Here is a 19,891-nt window from a genome sequence, read left to right as displayed (position 1 = left end):
TTTCCATAAGTTTGGTACCATAGAAATTAGGCTTGAGTAAATCGAAATTAAAATCTCCCATTATTACAATTATTCCATCATATTCACTTACCCTTTCTAGGTAGTCTGAAAAATATTCCACAAACTGAGCGTTTTCCTTTTGTGGTGAATGGTACAACACACTGAGGAGATACCTTGATTCAGCCGCAATAACTTCAATGGACAACAGCCACACCGAATCTTGCACGCACTCATTATTGCGCATTTTGTATTTAATGCCATTATTGATCAGCGCAATTACACCACCCGTTCTTTTGTTTGTTGATTTACATAGTTCGATTCGGTACCCTTCAATTTTCAGTTCTGATTCACTTATATCATCAGTTACGTGTGTTTCTGACATGAGGATAACTTTCGGTTTCCAATTCCTTATCAGCAATAGAATTTCGTCCTTATTATTTAAGAAACCTTGGCAATTTAGGTATACAATATCGGAATTTGCATAATTCTCCAAAGAATTTAATTGCTATTGTATAAACTTCCTACGTTGCAATTGTTCACTCTGTCTATAAACTTCGCACTTAGTCACATCCCACACAGTGTGATCCGTGCTTAAACTTAACCCATATCTTTGATTTGAGTCTTCGCAGTTTTTACATTTTTTAAAGTTATTTACACACACATTTGAGTTATGATCACTACCGCATTTACCACAAGCTTGCTTATCTTTACAGTCTTTGCTCAAGTGACCGTACTTACAACAATTTAGACAACGTATCACCCCGTAATCAATGAAAACTCTGCATCGATTCCATCCTAAGTTTACTTTCTCTTTCGAAATAATTTTGTCATATGTGGCTGAGTCAACCTCAAAAACTAAATTAAATCTTTTATAAAATACGTTGGTTCTTCTGAGTAAGTTCATTTTAAAGTCGCTTCTATCAGCGTTTAGGTCATTTTGTCTAATAATTTTTTCTATGATAAGCTCATCACCATCAGCATACTCATTTTCATTTACACCAACAACTTTCAATCGGTGATTCAATATTTTTGGTCGATCAACTTGATATTGATCACCGAGCTTATTTTGAATTTCAGTCCGCACATTAGAAATTTCCTTTTCATTTCCGCAATTTAATATCATTCCACCTCCTTTTGTACTCCGACCCATTGACACGCCAACTCCTATTTCTACTGGATTTACTTTTCGTCTTAAATCTTCCTTGATTTCTTTCGGTTCACTTTGATCACTTTTTTTCTTTACAACCAATACTTTATTATTATTGACGACCGCATGTGCATAAGACTTTGATATGCATGGTAGATGTTGAACATTTTCTTCATTATAATTTAAACTCTTCAACTCAGCAATTTGCTGTTTTAAAATGGCATTTTCGGCAATTAAGTAATCGATTTTTTTATGCATTTCATTAGTATTATAAGTTAATTTTTCTAAAGCAGCATTTAGCATTTCAATCGTATTTTGATCTATAGAATTCTCCTCAATCCTGCTTCATTTCCTTGGCCTGTCACCTCCCTTGGCGATACATGCCTTACATTTCCACGAAGTTTTCTTGGTGTGAAACCCACGCAATTCCATACTTTCACACTTTGCATGGTAAGCATTTTTGCATAATGTACATAAAATTATTGATTTTACATCTTCAATAATCTGTTTACAATTTGCACATTCAGTATCAGAATTCTTAAAAACGTTGTTGTCGTTGAATTCCATCGTTTATCAGTAAGTACGAAGCGTAAACAGTCCCGATCGGGACCGTTTCAGTACACAAAATCTGAAGATTTCTATTGTTTAATGTTGTACTGCCGTTATTACTTTGGTCACAACTATAAAGCTTTCTACAGTTGTAGAAAACAACTTGATCTAATCACTTAACAATTTTCACTTAATTTCGACAGTTTTATCCAGTATAAAACTTAAATTATTCAGGATCGACAGATAACGCGTACTTCAATTGAGCAGCGCACACGACACGACGATTAACAAGTAAATTTAATCATAAACGACTTAAGCATATTGATGTGAAGTTTAACTACATTAAAGATTTAATAGCAAATAAAACTGTGAGTGTAAAATACTTGCCAACGACTGAGCAAGTTGCAGACGTTTTAATAAAAGGTTTAACTAGTGTTCTGTTTGATAAATTTAGAACTGACTTGAACTTGATAGTTGATATTGATAATATGTAACAATTGTTTTATTGAGGAAGGGTGTTAAAATACCAATAAAACCACCTATGTATAAGTTAGTAATGTCTACTGTTAAGTGACTTATGACAAATGTCAAACATCATAAGTCTAGTAAAGATTAAGTTGTTAGACGCAAGTAATGATTTGCCGCCTTTTCACTTCTTGTTCGGGTTAACATGTTTTTAACCACGTCTTTAGTTTTCTTTGAGATTTATTTAAACAAAAATAAAGTTACATCTTCTTTAGTGCTGTTTTCTATTTTTCACTCATTAGTATTGAGGGCGTAATTCACTTAACCGTAAAGCAACGACACCAGCTTACTCTCAACATTGTGATAAACTGACAGCATGTTTTAATGGTTAGTTTTATATTTTATAAATAAATTCTTAATTGGCATAAAAAGGGTAAAGATAACACTTCAGGGCCGCCTCTAGTAACACACAACAAGCCGCATTTGAGACAATTTTAATGTAAAGAGTAATACAAAACAGACAACCCCTGTTATCCTTTGGGTATTAAGTGCATATTGTGCACCCGAACATCCACTGTGACGTCACCCGGCGTATCGCTTTAAGCAAACAAGTCTCGCTGACATTCGCTAGATCTTGGATCTATTGAGAAGGCAAATGCCTACTAGTCTTGTCACTTGTCACTTGGTTTTTGTTTATTTAGTTCTGTCAAAAAGATTAACATGCAGCTAAAATAATTTAATTTTATCACATTAATCCAATAATTGGTGAAGATTATATCCTAAAATCAAGTAGATATATATTTTTTGATGGACATAATGGATCAAACAGCTGCTGGCCCAGGTAAGATTACAGTGGCAGTTTCATACCTAACCTATGTAATAAACCCCCTTGATGCTTCAGTTCTAAAAATTTTTCAAGTCTAGCATTTTTTAAGTATAGTTCAAGTAACAAATTAAGCCTTTTTTACAGAATTGTATGCGGTATATCCTGAATATTTCACTAATTTTCTATATGGTTGCAGAAGTTTATTTTTTTATGAAGTAACTAATGGGATTCAGGCCCAAATTATCCACTAAGAAGACTGCCACATATCAATCGAGATAAAGAGAGAAATTGAATGCACTACATTACAACAGTAGATAAAAGAACAAGTTTTAAGGTTAGTTAACTATTTTTACTAAAACTCAAATTAAAATGAAAAACAATGCAGTTTTCATTATTGTTTTATGTTTCTCACGTTAATCATTATTATACACTTTAGTAAATTGCACTGCTAAAGCTTGAGTCAATTTGTATTAGGTATATGTAGTGTTATTTAATGGCATGTTTAAAGTAACAGTAATAAGATAAGGAGGTATGTAGCTTGTAGTGTGTATTTGTATGAGACAACATGTATATAAAGAGAAGAGACATGTTCTATGTTTGTTGAGACGAGTTACTCATTTTTTCTTTGCTTATTGGGTTTTCTGTCTCACTACAAAAAAAAAGGTTTGTTTGAAAAATGGAATATCACACTAATAAATTTAAATTAAATTAATATTGACCAAACTTGGTTAAATATTCTAGGGAAGGAGATAACACTTGGACATATCAAACAAAACTTAAATTTCTTGTAATTTTGTTTTCATTATAAAACCCACCTTTCACTACAACAATAGATAACCTTTCCTATTGGAACAATAAAAGTCAAAATTTATGTTAATTTTCATTGACAAAAACTCTTCTTGGAGTTCCAAATTGAACATTATCAAGTTTAATATTTATTAAGTTGTTGTTTTCTGTGTTCTGCCGTTGTGTTCTTTTTTAGATTATCTGAAGAGGGTGGTAGATTTTCCACAAAAACGTCAGGGTTTTTAAGTATCAAGACCGAGCCTAAGTCAGTGGTCTTGTTGGGATGACTAAGTTAATGTTATTTTCAACTTAGTTAAAAATAGTGCAAAATTCCATTTTTCCAACAAACCTTTTTTGTGTGTTGAGACAGAAGACCCAATAAACAAAGAAAAAAATGTACAGTGCGTTTTTTTTAACGCGCAAAAGGGTATTTTATTATTGATTGGGTTACTGTTTGGCTTCAAACTGAGGTCACTTTGAACAATTCATTCATAAAAATACTTCTTTTGTTCTTAACTTTCTTGATATAATGTTAATATTTGCATTTTGATCACCCTGTTCTACTTTCTATGCCAAATTTTACTTGCTATACCGACATAAAGGAAGTATGGAAAGATCAAACCTGTTTGAGAAAAGATGATTTTTTGAAAGTTTTTTATCACTTTTTAGGCCGAATTGGTAACCAACTTACTTTAGCTTAAGCGTACGAACCACCCACAAACAGCCACCCATCAAGTTTTATACTTCTAGTTCCAAAATAACATGGTCTAACATGTGCTTAAAAATTTAACATGTGAAATCCTATGTTGCACTTTAAAAAAAACGCACTGTTTATAAAGAATACTATGATTATAAAGCAAACATCTGTGTGGAGTTGGAATCTTTTCAAAACCAAAACAATACATCTAAATTTTTAGATATTTTGAATAGGTATTCAAGCTTTTGCCTCTCCATAAATAATATCTCAGGTGGACAGCATCTGACATTGTTCAATTGATTACTTTAATCTTTATTTACACTTTATTTACTTGCCTTACTGCTAGTAAATAACTATTTTTTGTACAAAGTGATTGGTTTTACTTTTACCTGCTCTTTTTTTTCTACTTTATATTACAAAAAAAACTTAATACCAAAATAAACTAGACTGCTTGTTAAAAAGAATAGGCCATCAAAATTTAAGCTCTTTTATCAACAGCTGTTTCTTCAAATTGATTATGATGATAATAATGATAATAATTCTTTTGACAACTAAAAGGTATTTTCTTTCTGTGTCTGTTGACCTAAATAATCTTTTTAAAAGTTGTCATGAATCCGAGTATACAGGGTTTGACTGAAGTGTAGTAAAAAAATGAAAAATTTGGTACGCCATTTCTCACAAAAAATGTGTTTGTTTGTCAAAATAATCTTATTCGAGTCTTGTTGTTAATATCTGTAGACGTTTTTGCCAGTTTGGTGATTAAGGGCCGTTTACAAATTTTATTGCAAAATTTCAAAAATGGGGTTATTTTTATGCTTTTTTTTAAATTTAACCATTTCTTTAAATTTTTTGTGGGAAAAGAAAAGGATTAGTAAAGCTACACTTAAAACTCCCCAATTTAAGTAAAAAGCTTAATCTTTGTTATACAGGGTGTATCTAAAAGGTCTGTACAAAATACTATCACATATTCCTAACATCAAAATAAGCCGATTTGAAGCAACTTACCTTTGTCCGAAATTGGTCCGTTTTCGAGGTACAGGGTGGTAAAATTAAAAAATAAAAATTGATTTTTTAAAATATAATGTACATTTTGTAACATATTACTTTCAAATCTGGTACCCAGGGGTTTTTTGAGATGCGAAACCCGAATTTGGACACATTTTTACTGCGGCCGGTAGAGGGCGCTTTACAGTGTACTTCTGATGATTTTAAGTGACCGTAACTTTTTTCTCTGTGTAATTTTCTTATTTATTTTTTAAGGAAATGATGTTTCAAACATTTTAAAGCAAAAAAGGTACTTCTGCTAAGAACCGCTAATGTAAACTGTTGTCGAGATATTTCGGTTTTAAGTGTTCGATACTGTACCGAAATACTGTCACCTGAAATTTGTTCAAATTGTAAGTGTCTAAATTCGGGTTTCGCATCTCAAAAAACCTCTGGCTACTAGATTTGACAGTAATACGTTACAAGACGTATATTAAATTTAAAAAAATTGAGTTTTATTTTTTAACTTTACCACGCTGTATCTCGAAAATTAAGTAATTTCGGACTATGGTAAGTTGCTTTAAATCGGCTTATTTTGATGTCAGGAATATGTCATAGGATTTTGTACAGACCTTTTAGAGACACTCTGTACATGGTGGCCAAAAAAAACTTTTATCATAAATCTTGGCATTTTCAGTGATTTTAATGGAAAATAATAATATTGGATTAAGAAGATCCAATCCTATTTAAAGATCCAATTCATATATTTAGACGATTCCAACAGTGGCAATTAAGGGCCGTTTATAAAATTTATTGGTAAATTTCAAAAATGGTTTGATTTTTTCGTCTCTTTACTCAAATTCAATAATTTTTTTAGATTTTTTGTTGAAGAAATACGGGATCAACCAAATTACACTTAAAATTACCCAATTTTAGTTCATATTCCCACAGTGGAGTAGTGAGTGTAAGTGAAAGTAAAATCACAGAGTCGATCTGCACTGAGTTTATTAAATAGCTTAGCTAAATAACATATTTGAAATTTACCAATAAATTTTATAAACGTCTAGATACATGATTCGGATCATTAAACAAATATTAAGATAAAGTTGTTCTAATCCGCAAAGTGATCCATGTTTTTTAATCAGGAAAGGATAGAGACAATTTAAGTCCGGCTAACGGTTATGGCTCTTAAGCCATCATCAGACCTTAAAAAGAGGTGGTCAGGATCACACAGTCATCACAAAGACAAGCATTGTACACATTACAAAACCCACAGTCAACACTTGCTTTTACATTCACAACATAATTAAAATTAAAACTGTAAAACTATTATAATGTCGGTAAAGAATGTTTTTTAAAAGCCCTCGATTTTGCGTTAAAACGACAGAATTGTTCAATATCGTTTAATCGTTTTACAGTACTTTATAAATTTTATTTACCGATATTACAATATTTTTACAGTTTTCATTTTCATTCTAATTATGTTTGAATATAAAAACAAGTGTTCACTGTGTGTGTGTGTGTGTGCACAATGCTCGTCTTTGTGTTGACTGTGTAATCATGACCCTGGTCTCCAATATTATTATTTTCTATTAAAATCACCTCGAAAATCACTAAACATGCAAAAATGTATGATAAAAATATGATTTTGTTTTCAAAGTTTTTTTGGGTCACCCTGTATAATGCAGATTAAGCTTTTTACTTAAATTGGGTACCTAGTTTTAAGTGTAGCCTTGTTAATCCCTTTCGTTTTCCACAAAAGATTTAAGGAAATGTTTAAATTAAAAACAAGAGAAGTAAAAATAACCCCATTTTTTAAATTTTTTAATAAAATTTGTAAACCGCCCTTAATCACCAAACTAGAGAAAACGTCCAGAAATATTGACCACAAGACTCGATTAAGGTTATTTTGAAACACAAAAAAAAAAAAGTTGATGAGGGCGTTGGAGCAAATTTTTAATTTTTTGTCCTGACATTTTTCGACCTTGACCTTGACACTTCCATCAAACCCTGTATACTCGGATCCGTGGTAACTTTCCAAAAGATTATTCAGGTCATCAGAAAGAGGAAGAAAGTACCTTTTAATCCAAAATAAAATTATTTAAATCAATATTACCTATTGATTGTAAAAAAGATTTGTTACAGGAATGATACATCAAGCATACACTGTTTTTTTAGTTTGGTTTTTTATAAGTTATGTGATAAGATCAGTTTTAATTTAAGTGGGCCCTTTTTTTTCCAAAATCGAAATGAAAAACTTTATTTATTAAAAACCTTTGGTTTTTTGTTTTTTTTTTGACTATACACGGTGGTTTATAAAGGTGAGGCAGAGATAATAATACTTTTTTTTAAATATAATCTTATGTTTGTTAATAAGTTTTTAAATGTTACATGGCGTTCTAAAACTTTTATGTTGATAATGTTCCATACCTAAACCTAATAGTTTGTTTTTTGTGTAGTTGGTTGGTAGTAGCCTCTGTAAGGTATTTTTTCTTAAGTGGTAATGGTTGGATTAGGCCAGAAAAAAGCAGACGTTTATTGTCTACCACGAGTCGACGTTTCGACCACTGTTGGTGGTCATCCTCAGGACTCTAAAATTTTTATTATTCCTGTTTACATAGTGGTTACACTGAGGGTGTAGAATACATATCACAATTTAGCTCACAAAAATTAGCTTAATACATGAACTGACTCAATTTATATGATTGTTATAACACATATACATAATAAAACATAAATAAAAACACTTAATTATAATATAATTAAAGGACAAGCCTAAATCATGTAGATTTAGTACAAAAACAAAGAAAGGAACAAACCAGGGACAGGCAACACCAAAAACTTACGTGTAGTTTAAAACGCCTTAGTAAGGGTCTTCAAAATGTAGGACACATGTAACTCCATCATTGCACACATTTATAAATTGAACTATTTGTTCTAGATTCAATTCTGTACTATTTATTTTGTTTTACAGTAATCAGCGTGCTTGCAATGTGTAGTGGGATTCACTTCTTGTACGCTCTGAACACAATTTAACTCGGTTATTTCGATGTTTCTTCGAGTCTAACTGCCTATTTATCATCTCAGCATGCCGGATTTTTTGCATGTCAATGGAATGTGTTTATTTACTCCTTCATAGCTGTAAACTTAGATTAAGGTGGATGTCGACATTGATTGGAAATCATTGTTTTATGTTTGAGAAATATATTAAAATAGCAAGAATGTAAACCTTCAATATCTTCTTTTTTATTAACATGATGTCTCTCCTTTTTTATAGCAATCATTTCATGTATCAATCTCTTTTTTAAATTTTTTTGTTTTCCAATAATCTTTGTGTTTGTAAAATCAAATGTATGAGCGAGCGTTTCTGAGTGTTCTGCCAAAGCGGTCTTTTGTTTTGACTGTAAGAGGTTTTGAGGTCGCACACTTCTTTGATGTTCCAATAACCGTGTTCGCAAATACCGACCTGTTTGGCCAATGTAGCAACAGTTACAATTTTGACACGGAATTCTATAAATCACATTACTTTGATAATCTATTGGTGTTTTAGTTTTAAGCTGTGTAAAATATTTTTTCAACGTATTTTCAGGTTTGTACGCGATTTTTACAGTGTCTGATTCAAGCAACCTAGAAACAGTTTCTGAGAGACCTTTAATGTATGGTATTTTATAATATTTACAAATGGAATGATCACTTGAGTTATTGGTAGTTTGTTTCCTAAGTAATTTATTTATTAATTTTTGAGGATATGAATTTTTAGTTAAGTAGATTTTAATACTCTCTAAATTCTTTGTGTGAAAGTTTGGATGGGAAAGTTTAATTGCTCTATTTTGTAGGTTTTTTATTATATTAGCTTTATGTTGGAAAGGGTGTTGTGAATGGAAATTTAAAAACCTTTCTGAAAAGGTTGGTTTATGATACCAATCTGTAATAATAGTGTTATCTGTTCTAATTAGTAAAATGTCTAAAAATGGAATGGAGTTGTTTTTCTCTTTTTCTATTGTAAATTGGAGCTTTGGATGGAAGGCATTGAAGGTTTCTAGCAACGTTTGTAATTGGTCTAAAGGCGCACAAGTAATGATGTCATCAACATACCTTTTGAAAAAGGGCAGCTGAAATGGTAACTTTTTTATGCAATTTTCTTGTAGTTTCGCCATAACTATGTCTGAACAGATAGGAGACAGACAGTTGCCCATACCTAGACCATAGATCTGGTTGTAAAACTTGTTTTCAAAGTTGAAGTAGCTATTTTTAAATGTAAAGTTCAGTAGTTCCAAAAATTGTTCTTTAGATAATTTGGTGTTATCTTGTATCAGATGCCATTTTTCTTTGATTATATCAGTGGTAAGATCGGTTGGAATATTGGTAAATAGGGAGATAACGTCTAGTGAGAGTAGAACGTAGTTGTCGGGAACTTTAAAGTTTTGAATAAATGTTACAAACTCAAACGAGTTCTTTGTGTGGGTGTCATCAATCACATAAGCATGTTTTAATAATGTAGCCAGATATTTGCTTAAATTATAGAGCGGCGAACCGACATAACTGACAATAGGTCTTAATGGAACATCGTCTTTGTGGATCTTTGGTTGAAAGTACATTTTTGGAAATACCCCATTAGAGCATTTAAGTTTTAAGCCTGTTTCTTTTGTGAAGATCGATAATTTAATGTAAGATTCAATAGTTTTATTAAGTTTGTTTTGTATGGTTTGTGTAGGATCTTTGGTAATTAATTTGTACGTCTCTGTGTCTGCTAAAAGTGTGTAGCTTTTTCTTAAATAATCTGACCTTGTCATTGCGACTGTCGCATTGCCTTTATCAGCTCGGACAATCATGATCTCTGAGTTTTGTTTTAAAAACGTTTTGGTATCTTTAACTGATTTGTTGAGTAGAAAAGTTTGAGTGTTAAGATGTCTTGAATTACTTAGCTTGTTAAGATGGTTCGTAAGCGTGTTGACAAATTTGTTTCTTTTTTGAACTTGAATTTCCTCAGTACAGCTTTCTATAATGTATTCAACGTCTATTATCATTTGATCGATAGGTAGCGATTTTTTTTGGTAAGGTAAGTTGAATTTTTCTCCTAGTGAGAGTATGTCCTGAACATTCGACGGAATAATTTCATTTGTAATGTTAACAAACCACTTATCTTTTTCATTCGTTTTTACACTAGAATTAAATTTGATTTGAGTGTTAATTAAGGACTTTAGTTTTTGAGTTTGAGAGCGTTTTATTTTATTAAATATCTTTTTGTAACATGTGTCTTGTGATAACGAAAAGGTCGAAAATATGTCGCTTGGCAGCACATTCTTAGTTTCTGTGATGCACCTAGTCTGTTCTCGCTCTAAATGTTTTATTTTCCAGTGAGTGAATGATATCTCTAAGTTTAAGCATTTGGCTTGAAAAGATTTTAAAAGATTTGCACATCGCGACTTAAAGGGCGAAACTACAAGAAAATTGCATAAAAAAGTTACCATTTCAGCTGCCCTTTTTCAAAAGGTATGTTGATGACATCATTACTTGTGCGCCTTTAGACCAATTACAAACGTTGCTAGAAACCTTCAATGCCTTCCATCCAAAGCTCCAATTTACAATAGAAAAAGAGAAAAACAACTCCATTCCATTTTTAGACATTTTACTAATTAGAACAGATAACACTATTATTACAGATTGGTATCATAAACCAACCTTTTCAGAAAGGTTTTTAAATTTCCATTCACAACACCCTTTCCAACATAAAGCTAATATAATAAAAAACCTACAAAATAGAGCAATTAAACTTTCCCATCCAAACTTTCACACAAAGAATTTAGAGAGTATTAAAATCTACTTAACTAAAAATTCATATCCTCAAAAATTAATAAATAAATTACTTAGGAAACAAACTACCAATAACTCAAGTGATCATTCCATTTGTAAATATTATAAAATACCATACATTAAAGGTCTCTCAGAAACTGTTTCTAGGTTGCTTGAATCAGACACTGTAAAAATCGCGTACAAACCTGAAAATACGTTAAAAAAATATTTTACACAGCTTAAAACTAAAACACCAATAGATTATCAAAGTAATGTGATTTATAGAATTCCGTGTCAAAATTGTAACTGTTGCTACATTGGCCAAACAGGTCGGTATTTGCGAACACGGTTATTGGAACATCAAAGAAGTGTGCGACCTCAAAACCTCTTACAGTCAAAACAAAAGACCGCTTTGGCAGAACACTCAGAAACGCTCGCTCATACATTTGATTTTACAAACACAAAGATTATTGGAAAACAAAAAAATTTAAAAAAGAGATTGATACATGAAATGATTGCTATAAAAAAGGAGAGACATCATGTTAATAAAAAAGAAGATATTGAAGGTTTACATTCTTGCTATTTTAATATATTTCTCAAACATAAAACAATGATTTCCAATCAATGTCGACATCCACCTTAATCTAAGTTTACAGCTATGAAGGAGTAAATAAACACATTCCATTGACATGCAAAAAATCCGGCATGCTGAGATGATAAATAGGCAGTTAGACTCGAAGAAACATCGAAATAACCGAGTTAAATTGTGTTCAGAGCGTACAAGAAGTGAATCCCACTACACATTGCAAGCACGCTGATTACTGTAAAACAAAATAAATAGTACAGAATTGAATCTAGAACAAATAGTTCAATTTATAAATGTGTGCAATGATGGAGTTACATGTGTCCTACATTTTGAAGACCCTTACTAAGGCGTTTTAAACTACACGTAAGTTTTTGGTGTTGCCTGTCCCTGGTTTGTTCCTTTCTTTGTTTTTGTACTAAATCTACATGATTTAGGCTTGTCCTTTAATTATATTATAATTAAGTGTTTTTATTTATGTTTTATTATGTATATGTGTTATAACAATCATATAAATTGAGTCAGTTCATGTATTAAGCTAATTTTTGTGAGCTAAATTGTGATATGTATTCTACACCCTCAGTGTAACCACTATGTAAACAGGAATAATAAAAATTTTAGAGTCCTGAGGATGACCACCAACAGTGGTCGAAACGTCGACTCGTGGTAGACAATAAACGTCTGCTTTTTTCTGGCCTAATCCAACTAATAGTTTGTCTATTATTTTATTTATTTTTTTCAAAAACATTGTTTACATACAGGGTGTTACAAATTTGATGCACTAGCATTGCTATCTAAGAAACTACAGTTGGTAGAGCTTTAATTAAATGAAAGCAAAGTTGCGCATTTTATTGCTAAATAATTTAGTAAAAAAATCAACAACATTTTATTACATTTGGAGAAATCAGACAAAAACCGAAAAACTGAAAGTTTTATTTTTGTTTTTTTTACCATTGGGTGTATATTTTTTTCTGAGTGTGTTTTTAGGTACTTGTTTGTTTATTTTTTTTAAAACAACATTTATATATTCTCATAATGAGTAGATATATATATATATATAGGCCGGTTTAGAACGTCTTTCGACGTTGTCCGACACCTAATTTCCAGCCTCTTCGGTCTTCACAATCTTCAGGTGTTAGATTTCTCTCACTCATGCATTTATGCATGGTTTTCTGCCACTCCTGTTTTGGCCTTCCTCGTTTTCTTCTGCCTGTTGGTTGCCAATGAAGTACTCTTTTAGGCCATCGGGTATTTGACATTCTTTCCACGTGTCCGTACCACGTAAGTTGCTTGTTTTCGATATCCTGTGTTATTGCGTCTTCTATTCCCATCCGTTGTTTTATGATGTCGTTTCTTATTCTTTCTCTTCGTGAAATGCGCATCGATCTCCTAATTGCATCCATTTCAACTGCCTCAACTCTTTTGAGTAGATAATTTACTTTAATATGATTCAATAATTAGGTTCATTGCTCTTTTTAACACTAAAAATAAAGTAAAAACAAAACTCAGTCGATCTCCACAAAATATTGTCACGATCTAATTTTTAGTCGTAACGCGGGGACGTGTAGGCTGGGATCGTAGTCAAGTTAAACTCAAAGATTGGATAACAAAAACAACAACAAAAGGAAGGGAATGACACGCAGTCGTCTCCACAATACTTTATTTCGACCTTTAAAGGGTAAGGCCTGCTCTAATAGTTTCGGACATATAAATGGCCTACCTTGTCGAGTTAAAGTAGGTTTTCTTGTTTCTTAATCACCTGTTACACATAAGTAGAGTAATTTATTCTTGTAGCTCCTGAAGATTGCCATTTATATGTCCGAATCTAGTAGAGCAGGCATTACCGTTTGAAGGTCGAAATAAAGTATTGTGGAGACGACTGCGTGTCATTGCCTTCCTTTTGTACTTGTACAACTCCACTGAAAAAATATGGACTACTACTTCTTTTTAATAACAACGTTTATTCATAGAGATAAACAAGTAAAGTTGGAGACTGATTTTATACACATTGTCAGACACAAGTTGGCTTATTTATAAATTACAAGTTTGTACTTACATGATAATAAATGCACAAACCATTTTGGACCGAGGGTACGTGTCATGGTAGAGTTCCCTTAACTTTCGCGACCGAACCGTTTAGTTTCGCGGATAATTTCAGACACCCCTTTTCCAACATTTCTCTGTTATTTATTGTAAGGTATTACCATCCCTTAGTTCAATTTCTTAATTGCTTGTCTAAGCACTTGGATCATTGTCCGTACAGATGATGACTTATTGCTGACTGGCGATTGCAACACCTTAGCTAGCTTCCGTTCTAAAAGGTTCGATTGCTTACTTTTCAATTCGAGTGGTCAACGACTTGTTTCGGTCAATGGTTGATTTTTTGCTGACTAAGTAATCAACGAAAATCTACTTGTGACAATATTTATTAAGTTGTTATCTGCCTGACATGTTTCGGGTGTATTTGGACACCCATCTTCAGAGGCTTAACTAGAGTCACAGTCTGCTGGCTGTCATTCTACAAGACTACAAGGGGGGACAGCTGAACCCAGGTGTACATAAGGCTCGACATAAGGTGGTTGGTGTTTTTATTCTACATAAGGGAAACAAGCCTTGATAAAAAAATCCAGTGTTGGTTTCAAAGATGGCAGGTTGCTTGGTTTTTTATTCTTGAAGGGAGAAAAAACCTAATGAAAACCCGAGTTAGTTGAATTATGTTAAAACGGCATGTCTATGGAAGTTGGAGACCAAGTAGACCACGTAAGAGACGTCGCATAACAAGAACCGCAGTGGACATTCACAGAAAAACAAATTTCCTTCTGCTGCACCCTGAACATGATGCCCTGCCCGACCACGCCACCACCAGGATTTTTTAAATTTGTTTTTCTCTGAATGTCCACCATCCATACTTGGTCTCCAATTTCAATAGACATGCCGTTTTAACATTATTCAACTAACTCGGGTTTCGATTAAGTTTTTCCCCCTTCAATAATAAATTTTATATTACTTATTTAATAGAATTTACATTTGGCTTGCTCTCATAATATTAGCTTGGTATCAAATTTGTGATAAAGCTTTAAAATGATATTGCCTCGTTTTTTGAATTTATATTTTTTAAATAATAAGAATTTCTATTCGTGACAATAATCAGTAGGACTTTCCAAAAATACAATAATTTCAGTAGGCTGTTTTAACCCGGCGCGCTGATATACCAGGTGTCCAAGAGCACCCTGGACATAGGAGATTAACATGGGAAAACGGTTTTGATTTTTTTGCGCCTGTACGGTTGAGTTGATTGAAAAATCGTATTAATAAAAGTTGTAGTACCTATCACGGACTAGTTTGCTGTATTTTTTTCGGATCTCTAACTTGAGCCCTTTCGTCGTAAAACACGAACAAAAATGAGAAAATTTAAACTTTTGGCCTGCATTGTATAGGCGGTTGTCGGGCAAGGGGTAAACAGGTCATTGTTGCTGGTACGGTTGCTCGACAACCGCTTATACAGTGCAGGTAAAAAGTTTAAATTTTCGCATTTTTCTTCGTGTTTTACGACAAAAGGGCTCAAATTAGAGTTCTGAAAAAAATACAGAAAACTAGTTCGTGATAGGTACTACAACTTTCATTAATACGATTTTTCGATCAAATCAACTGTACAGGCGCAAAAAAATCAAAATCGTTTTCCCATGTTAATCTCCTATGTCCAGGGTGCTCTTGGACACCTGGTATACGTGTTTTGCATAAAATCAATTTTTTAAGGGTCGGTAAAATCCGGTCATCATAAGTTAATTTACGTATACGAATATATGCGTACAGATATGTATGGTAAATACTTCTCAACTTTGCGTATAATTTTCATACGTTTCTAAAGTTGCATATGGTCAGAAATATCCCCCCTGGTGTGTTAGACTACCGTTCAATATGGAATGAATTTTTATACTGATTTTATGCTACATATAACATTGTGTAATATGTTTTATATTATTTTCCTTGTTTCAGATATTCCTCCAGTGAAACGTGAAGCAAAAAAAAGTCAGTTCTGGTGAACCTCGGACTTCTTATATATTTTGATAATAAACTAAAGATGGAGGCGCGGGTGGTGTAGTTTTATTTGCTCTTTTGATTTGCTGTTATACCATATGCAGCATTGTTCTATCAACATTATCTGGCTGAATGATTTTTATTCAATATCCGACTAAATGGTGAGGTATTACAAAAATTGCCATTTCTTTAAATGTCAATCTACGCATGGCGAACTAAGTAACTGTGCGGAAGTTGACACGGGAAACTAAAATACAATAAACTACTTATTGAATTAATGGTTACATTTGAATTATTGTAAGCGTTTATCGAAATATTTAGTATACTTTCAGTACCAGTCCTGACGTTTCCAACAGTTGTCTTTGACCAACAAATTAATTTTCTATTGAATGACTGAGGTTTGTAAACTACTTGCAGCAGCTACAGAAGACATGGAACGTTGGGAGCAGCATAGTAGAATGTTTTGGTTTTATTCTCCATTTAGCTATCCGCATAAACTTTTGTCACAGTACTAGATTTCCATATATCCATTGTTTTGTCTCCTTTGTTCTCAAAAATATGCTAAGAGTTCTCTTTTGAAACCGATATTCTTCATCTTTTTTTTGCACCATGTCATGTGCTGCTGCGTCATCAGCCTGTCGTATTTCTGGCGGTGTACAATCCATTAATTCTTGATCGGAGGACATTTTTTTAATTTAATATTTGCCAACTTAATATCCGACTTTATTTGACAATTATTTATATTGGTGACTGTTGTTTACCCCATAGCCACGGTAACATATACCTACTTGTTTATTCTGAGAAAATCACCTGCTTGGTAATTTTCCGATAATTGTATTTTCCAGTTTAACTGGTACATGCTTCAATATCTCGACAGTTTTGTTATCTTAAAGAAAAACACAACTCACACGCGATAAATTTTATTCGGTTAACTGTATTTACAAAATATACAAAGTTTGAGAATTAGGATACAAATTATAGTTAAGGTAAAGCCTAAAATATTGTTACACTTTACTGGGTTCTTTTTGATAAGTGAGACTTTTAATAAACTCAACAAACTTTATTTACTAATTACACAACAATTTACAACACTAAAATTCACTTTTAAACCACTAAAGTCACTTTTACCACTTCACTACTTCGTTTTCTGCTTTATAGCGCCACTGTTATTTCACTACTAACTGTCCGTCGTGTGGGCATTCGATTCTCGAATGTTCCTGTATGCACAGAATGTTCCCGTTATACGTCCAGTAAACGTGTATTGTATCGCGAACATTCCATCCGATACGCCGCGCCGATCCGAGTTTTAAAAAATACCGGGACATGTCCAAAAGTAGATGTTTTGTAGATTTGCATTTTACATGGGGTTAAATGGGTAACTTTAAGGCCTAGAGGGTTGAGACTTCGTATTAGGGGGGTAAGTTTGGGACACCCCTGGGATGCGGTGTTGCCAAGTTGTGCGCTTTTTTCCCTAAATTTAGGGATATTATGTATAGTGACCCCTCGTTTTTCCCTAAATTTCAGGAAATCTTAATCTGGCTATAAGGCTTTTGTAACAATATCTTCTTCTTCTTGTGGTTCCTATCCGTTACGGATGTTGGCAATCAGCATGGCGAGCCTAACCTTGTTTACGGCAATGCGGAAGAGTTCGGTTGATGTTTTTCCGGTCCACTTCCTGAGGTTATGCAGCCATGAGAGTACACAGCCCTGCCTCACTCCTCGCATTATTTTGACGGCCTCAGTTGTTTCTCCGTCGACTCTTATTGTTGCCGACTGGCCCCAGTACAAGCTACTTATGATATTCAGGTCATTGGTATCGATCCCTGTCTTCTTTAATATTTCCATCATTTTGCCATGTTGAACCCGGTCAAATGCTTTGGCGTAGTCAATTAAACAACAGTAAACGTCAAGGTTAACGTCTCTGCATCTCTGGACAAGGACTTGGACTCTCTGGTTCCCATCGCATTGACGAACCCGAACTGGTTTCGAGAGATTAGGTTCTCGCATCGATTGTATATTCTTTTATGGATGACTTTGAGAAAGGTTTTCAGCAGGTGGCTCATCAGACTTATCGTTCGATATTCTTCACATCGTTTTGCGCCTTGTTTCTTTGGCAGTGCAATGAACTCTGAGACTAGCCATTCTTGTGGTATTTTACCTGATTTCTTTAATCCATTTTCGTCTAGAAGTTTCAGGGACTCTGTCTGGGTGTTGTCAGGTCCTGCTGCTTTTCCCTCCTTGCTCTGCTCTATAGCTGCCCTCACTTCTGATTCCATTATTTCTGGCCCACTCTGTGCGTTACTCCGGGGATCTGGGGGGCTCTCTCTATTATCCTCAAAGAGGTGCTCTACGTAATTAGTCCACATCTTCTTCTTCTCTTCCATGTCTACAATGATGTTTTCATTAGCGTCAACTAGTTTCCCTAAGTTTGTATTCCTTCTTTGTCCAGTGACTTCTTTCACCTTCCGGTGGACGTTAAAGTAGTCATATTTCAACTGCAGTGCCTCTATCTCCTCACAGTTCTCTTTCTGTTCCTTTTCTTTAGCCATTCGTATTTCGTTCCTTATGATGTTGTTTATCCTTTTGTATTCTATGGTGTTATTCTTGTTCAATCTTCTCTCTTCCATTAGGTTCAATATGTAATCTGTCATCCAGGTTTTCTTCCTTACTCTTTGTCCGTTTTCCCTTAGAATAGTATTCTTAATGTGTTCCACTTTACTTTTCAGGTGATTCAAGTGTTCTTCTACTGAGCTATCTTCTGTTGTTTCTGCCATTGCTGCATTCAGCTCTTTCTCTACACATTCTTTGATCTTCCCGTTTTTCAGCTGTCTTAGGTTAACTTTTAATGGAGCAGCTTTCTTTATCTTCTTCATAACCACTTTGAATCTTCCGATAACTGGCACGTGGTCGGTTCGCATATCTGCTCCCGGGAAGGTTCTCATACTTAAGCAGCTGTTTCTGTACCGCTTGTTGACTAGTATGTAGTCTATTTGATTCCTGACTATTCTCCCAGGTTTATCAAGGGGCGATCTCCATGTGTATAAACGCCTCGGTGGTTGTTTGAACTGTGTGTTGAGGACTACAAGGCCGTGTTCGTCTGTAAATTTTTCGAGCATATCTCCTCTCTCATTCCTCTCTCCCAAACCGAAAGACCCGATGAGCTCGGTTTTTTCTCCAGCTCCCAACTTTGCGTTAAAGTCCCCCATGATGATGTTAACTTCTTTTTTGGGTAGCCTCTCGAGTATTTGGGCGACATTCCTGTATAATTCTTCAATTTCCCCTTCATCTTTATCTGCAGTGGGGGCATAAATCTGGATGATGTTTAGATTTACTGGTCGGGCGTTAATCTGTATTAGAAGGACTCTTTCTGAGAATGGGACAAAGTTCATGACACTCTGCGCTATCTCCTTGGTGACAACAATGCCCACCCCATTCAGAAACTTACCATCCTGTGTTCCTGCATAGTACACTCTGTGTTCGTCCACATCCACCGAACCCACTCCCGGCCACCTCATCTCGCTAATTCCCATGATGTTTACTTTCATTCTTCTCATTTCTTTTGTTGCGTTGTTGATATTTCCAGCCTGTGCCATCGTTTTAACATTCCAAGTACCAATCCTTATCTCCCTGTTCACTTTCATTACACTGCTCAAAACATTTCCTCCCGGAGATCCGATCGAGGAACTATTCCGGACTTGTTTTGTTGTGAGCCTTGCCATGATGATTTTCACTAGGACTTATCCATTCTGGATCTTTAATGAGGTGGTTTGTCCAAAATTCTTCCTCATCCTTATGTCGTTGATTACTTGATTGTAATTCATCCGCCTTTGGGGCCGATTTCTCAACCCCAGGACAATAGGGTGCCCTTACTCTTGTCGGCTCATCCACCCGAAGCTGTTGGCTGACAAGAGGGGATAACTTATACCGGTAATCACTCGGTCGACAGGGCCTCGTTAGTTGTCTAGCAGGGTGCACCACGTGCAGGTGAGGTTGTCAGTTGGTTAGGCTTTTACATTGTTCTGC

At 34.1% G+C, this 19,891-nt stretch overlaps 1 protein-coding gene and 1 long non-coding RNA gene across 2 annotated transcripts; one reads left to right on the top strand and one right to left on the bottom strand.

Annotated features, from left to right (window-relative positions):
• The first annotated feature begins 2,862 nt into the window (after positions 1–2,862).
• On the top strand, positions 2,863–16,079 carry LOC145738101 (uncharacterized). The gene is made up of 3 exons (XR_014180590.1): positions 2,863–3,002; positions 3,132–3,321; positions 15,827–16,079. It is a non-coding gene; the product is annotated as an uncharacterized LOC145738101 (long non-coding RNA).
• Positions 16,080–17,757: 1,678 nt separating this feature from the next.
• On the bottom strand, positions 17,758–19,587 carry LOC145738115 (uncharacterized). Its single transcript, XM_081992976.1, has one exon. The coding sequence runs from the start codon at positions 19,585–19,587 to the stop codon at positions 17,758–17,760; it is 1,830 nt and encodes a 609-aa protein (XP_081849102.1).
• Positions 19,588–19,891: the final 304 nt, after the last annotated feature.

This window comes from Ips typographus, linkage group LG15 (assembly GCF_016097725.1).
Source record: "Ips typographus isolate SLU linkage group LG15, UJ_Ityp_2.0, whole genome shotgun sequence".
Classification (NCBI taxonomy): Eukaryota; Metazoa; Arthropoda; class Insecta; order Coleoptera; family Curculionidae; genus Ips; species Ips typographus.
This window is presented reverse-complemented; position numbering and strand designations above follow the sequence as displayed.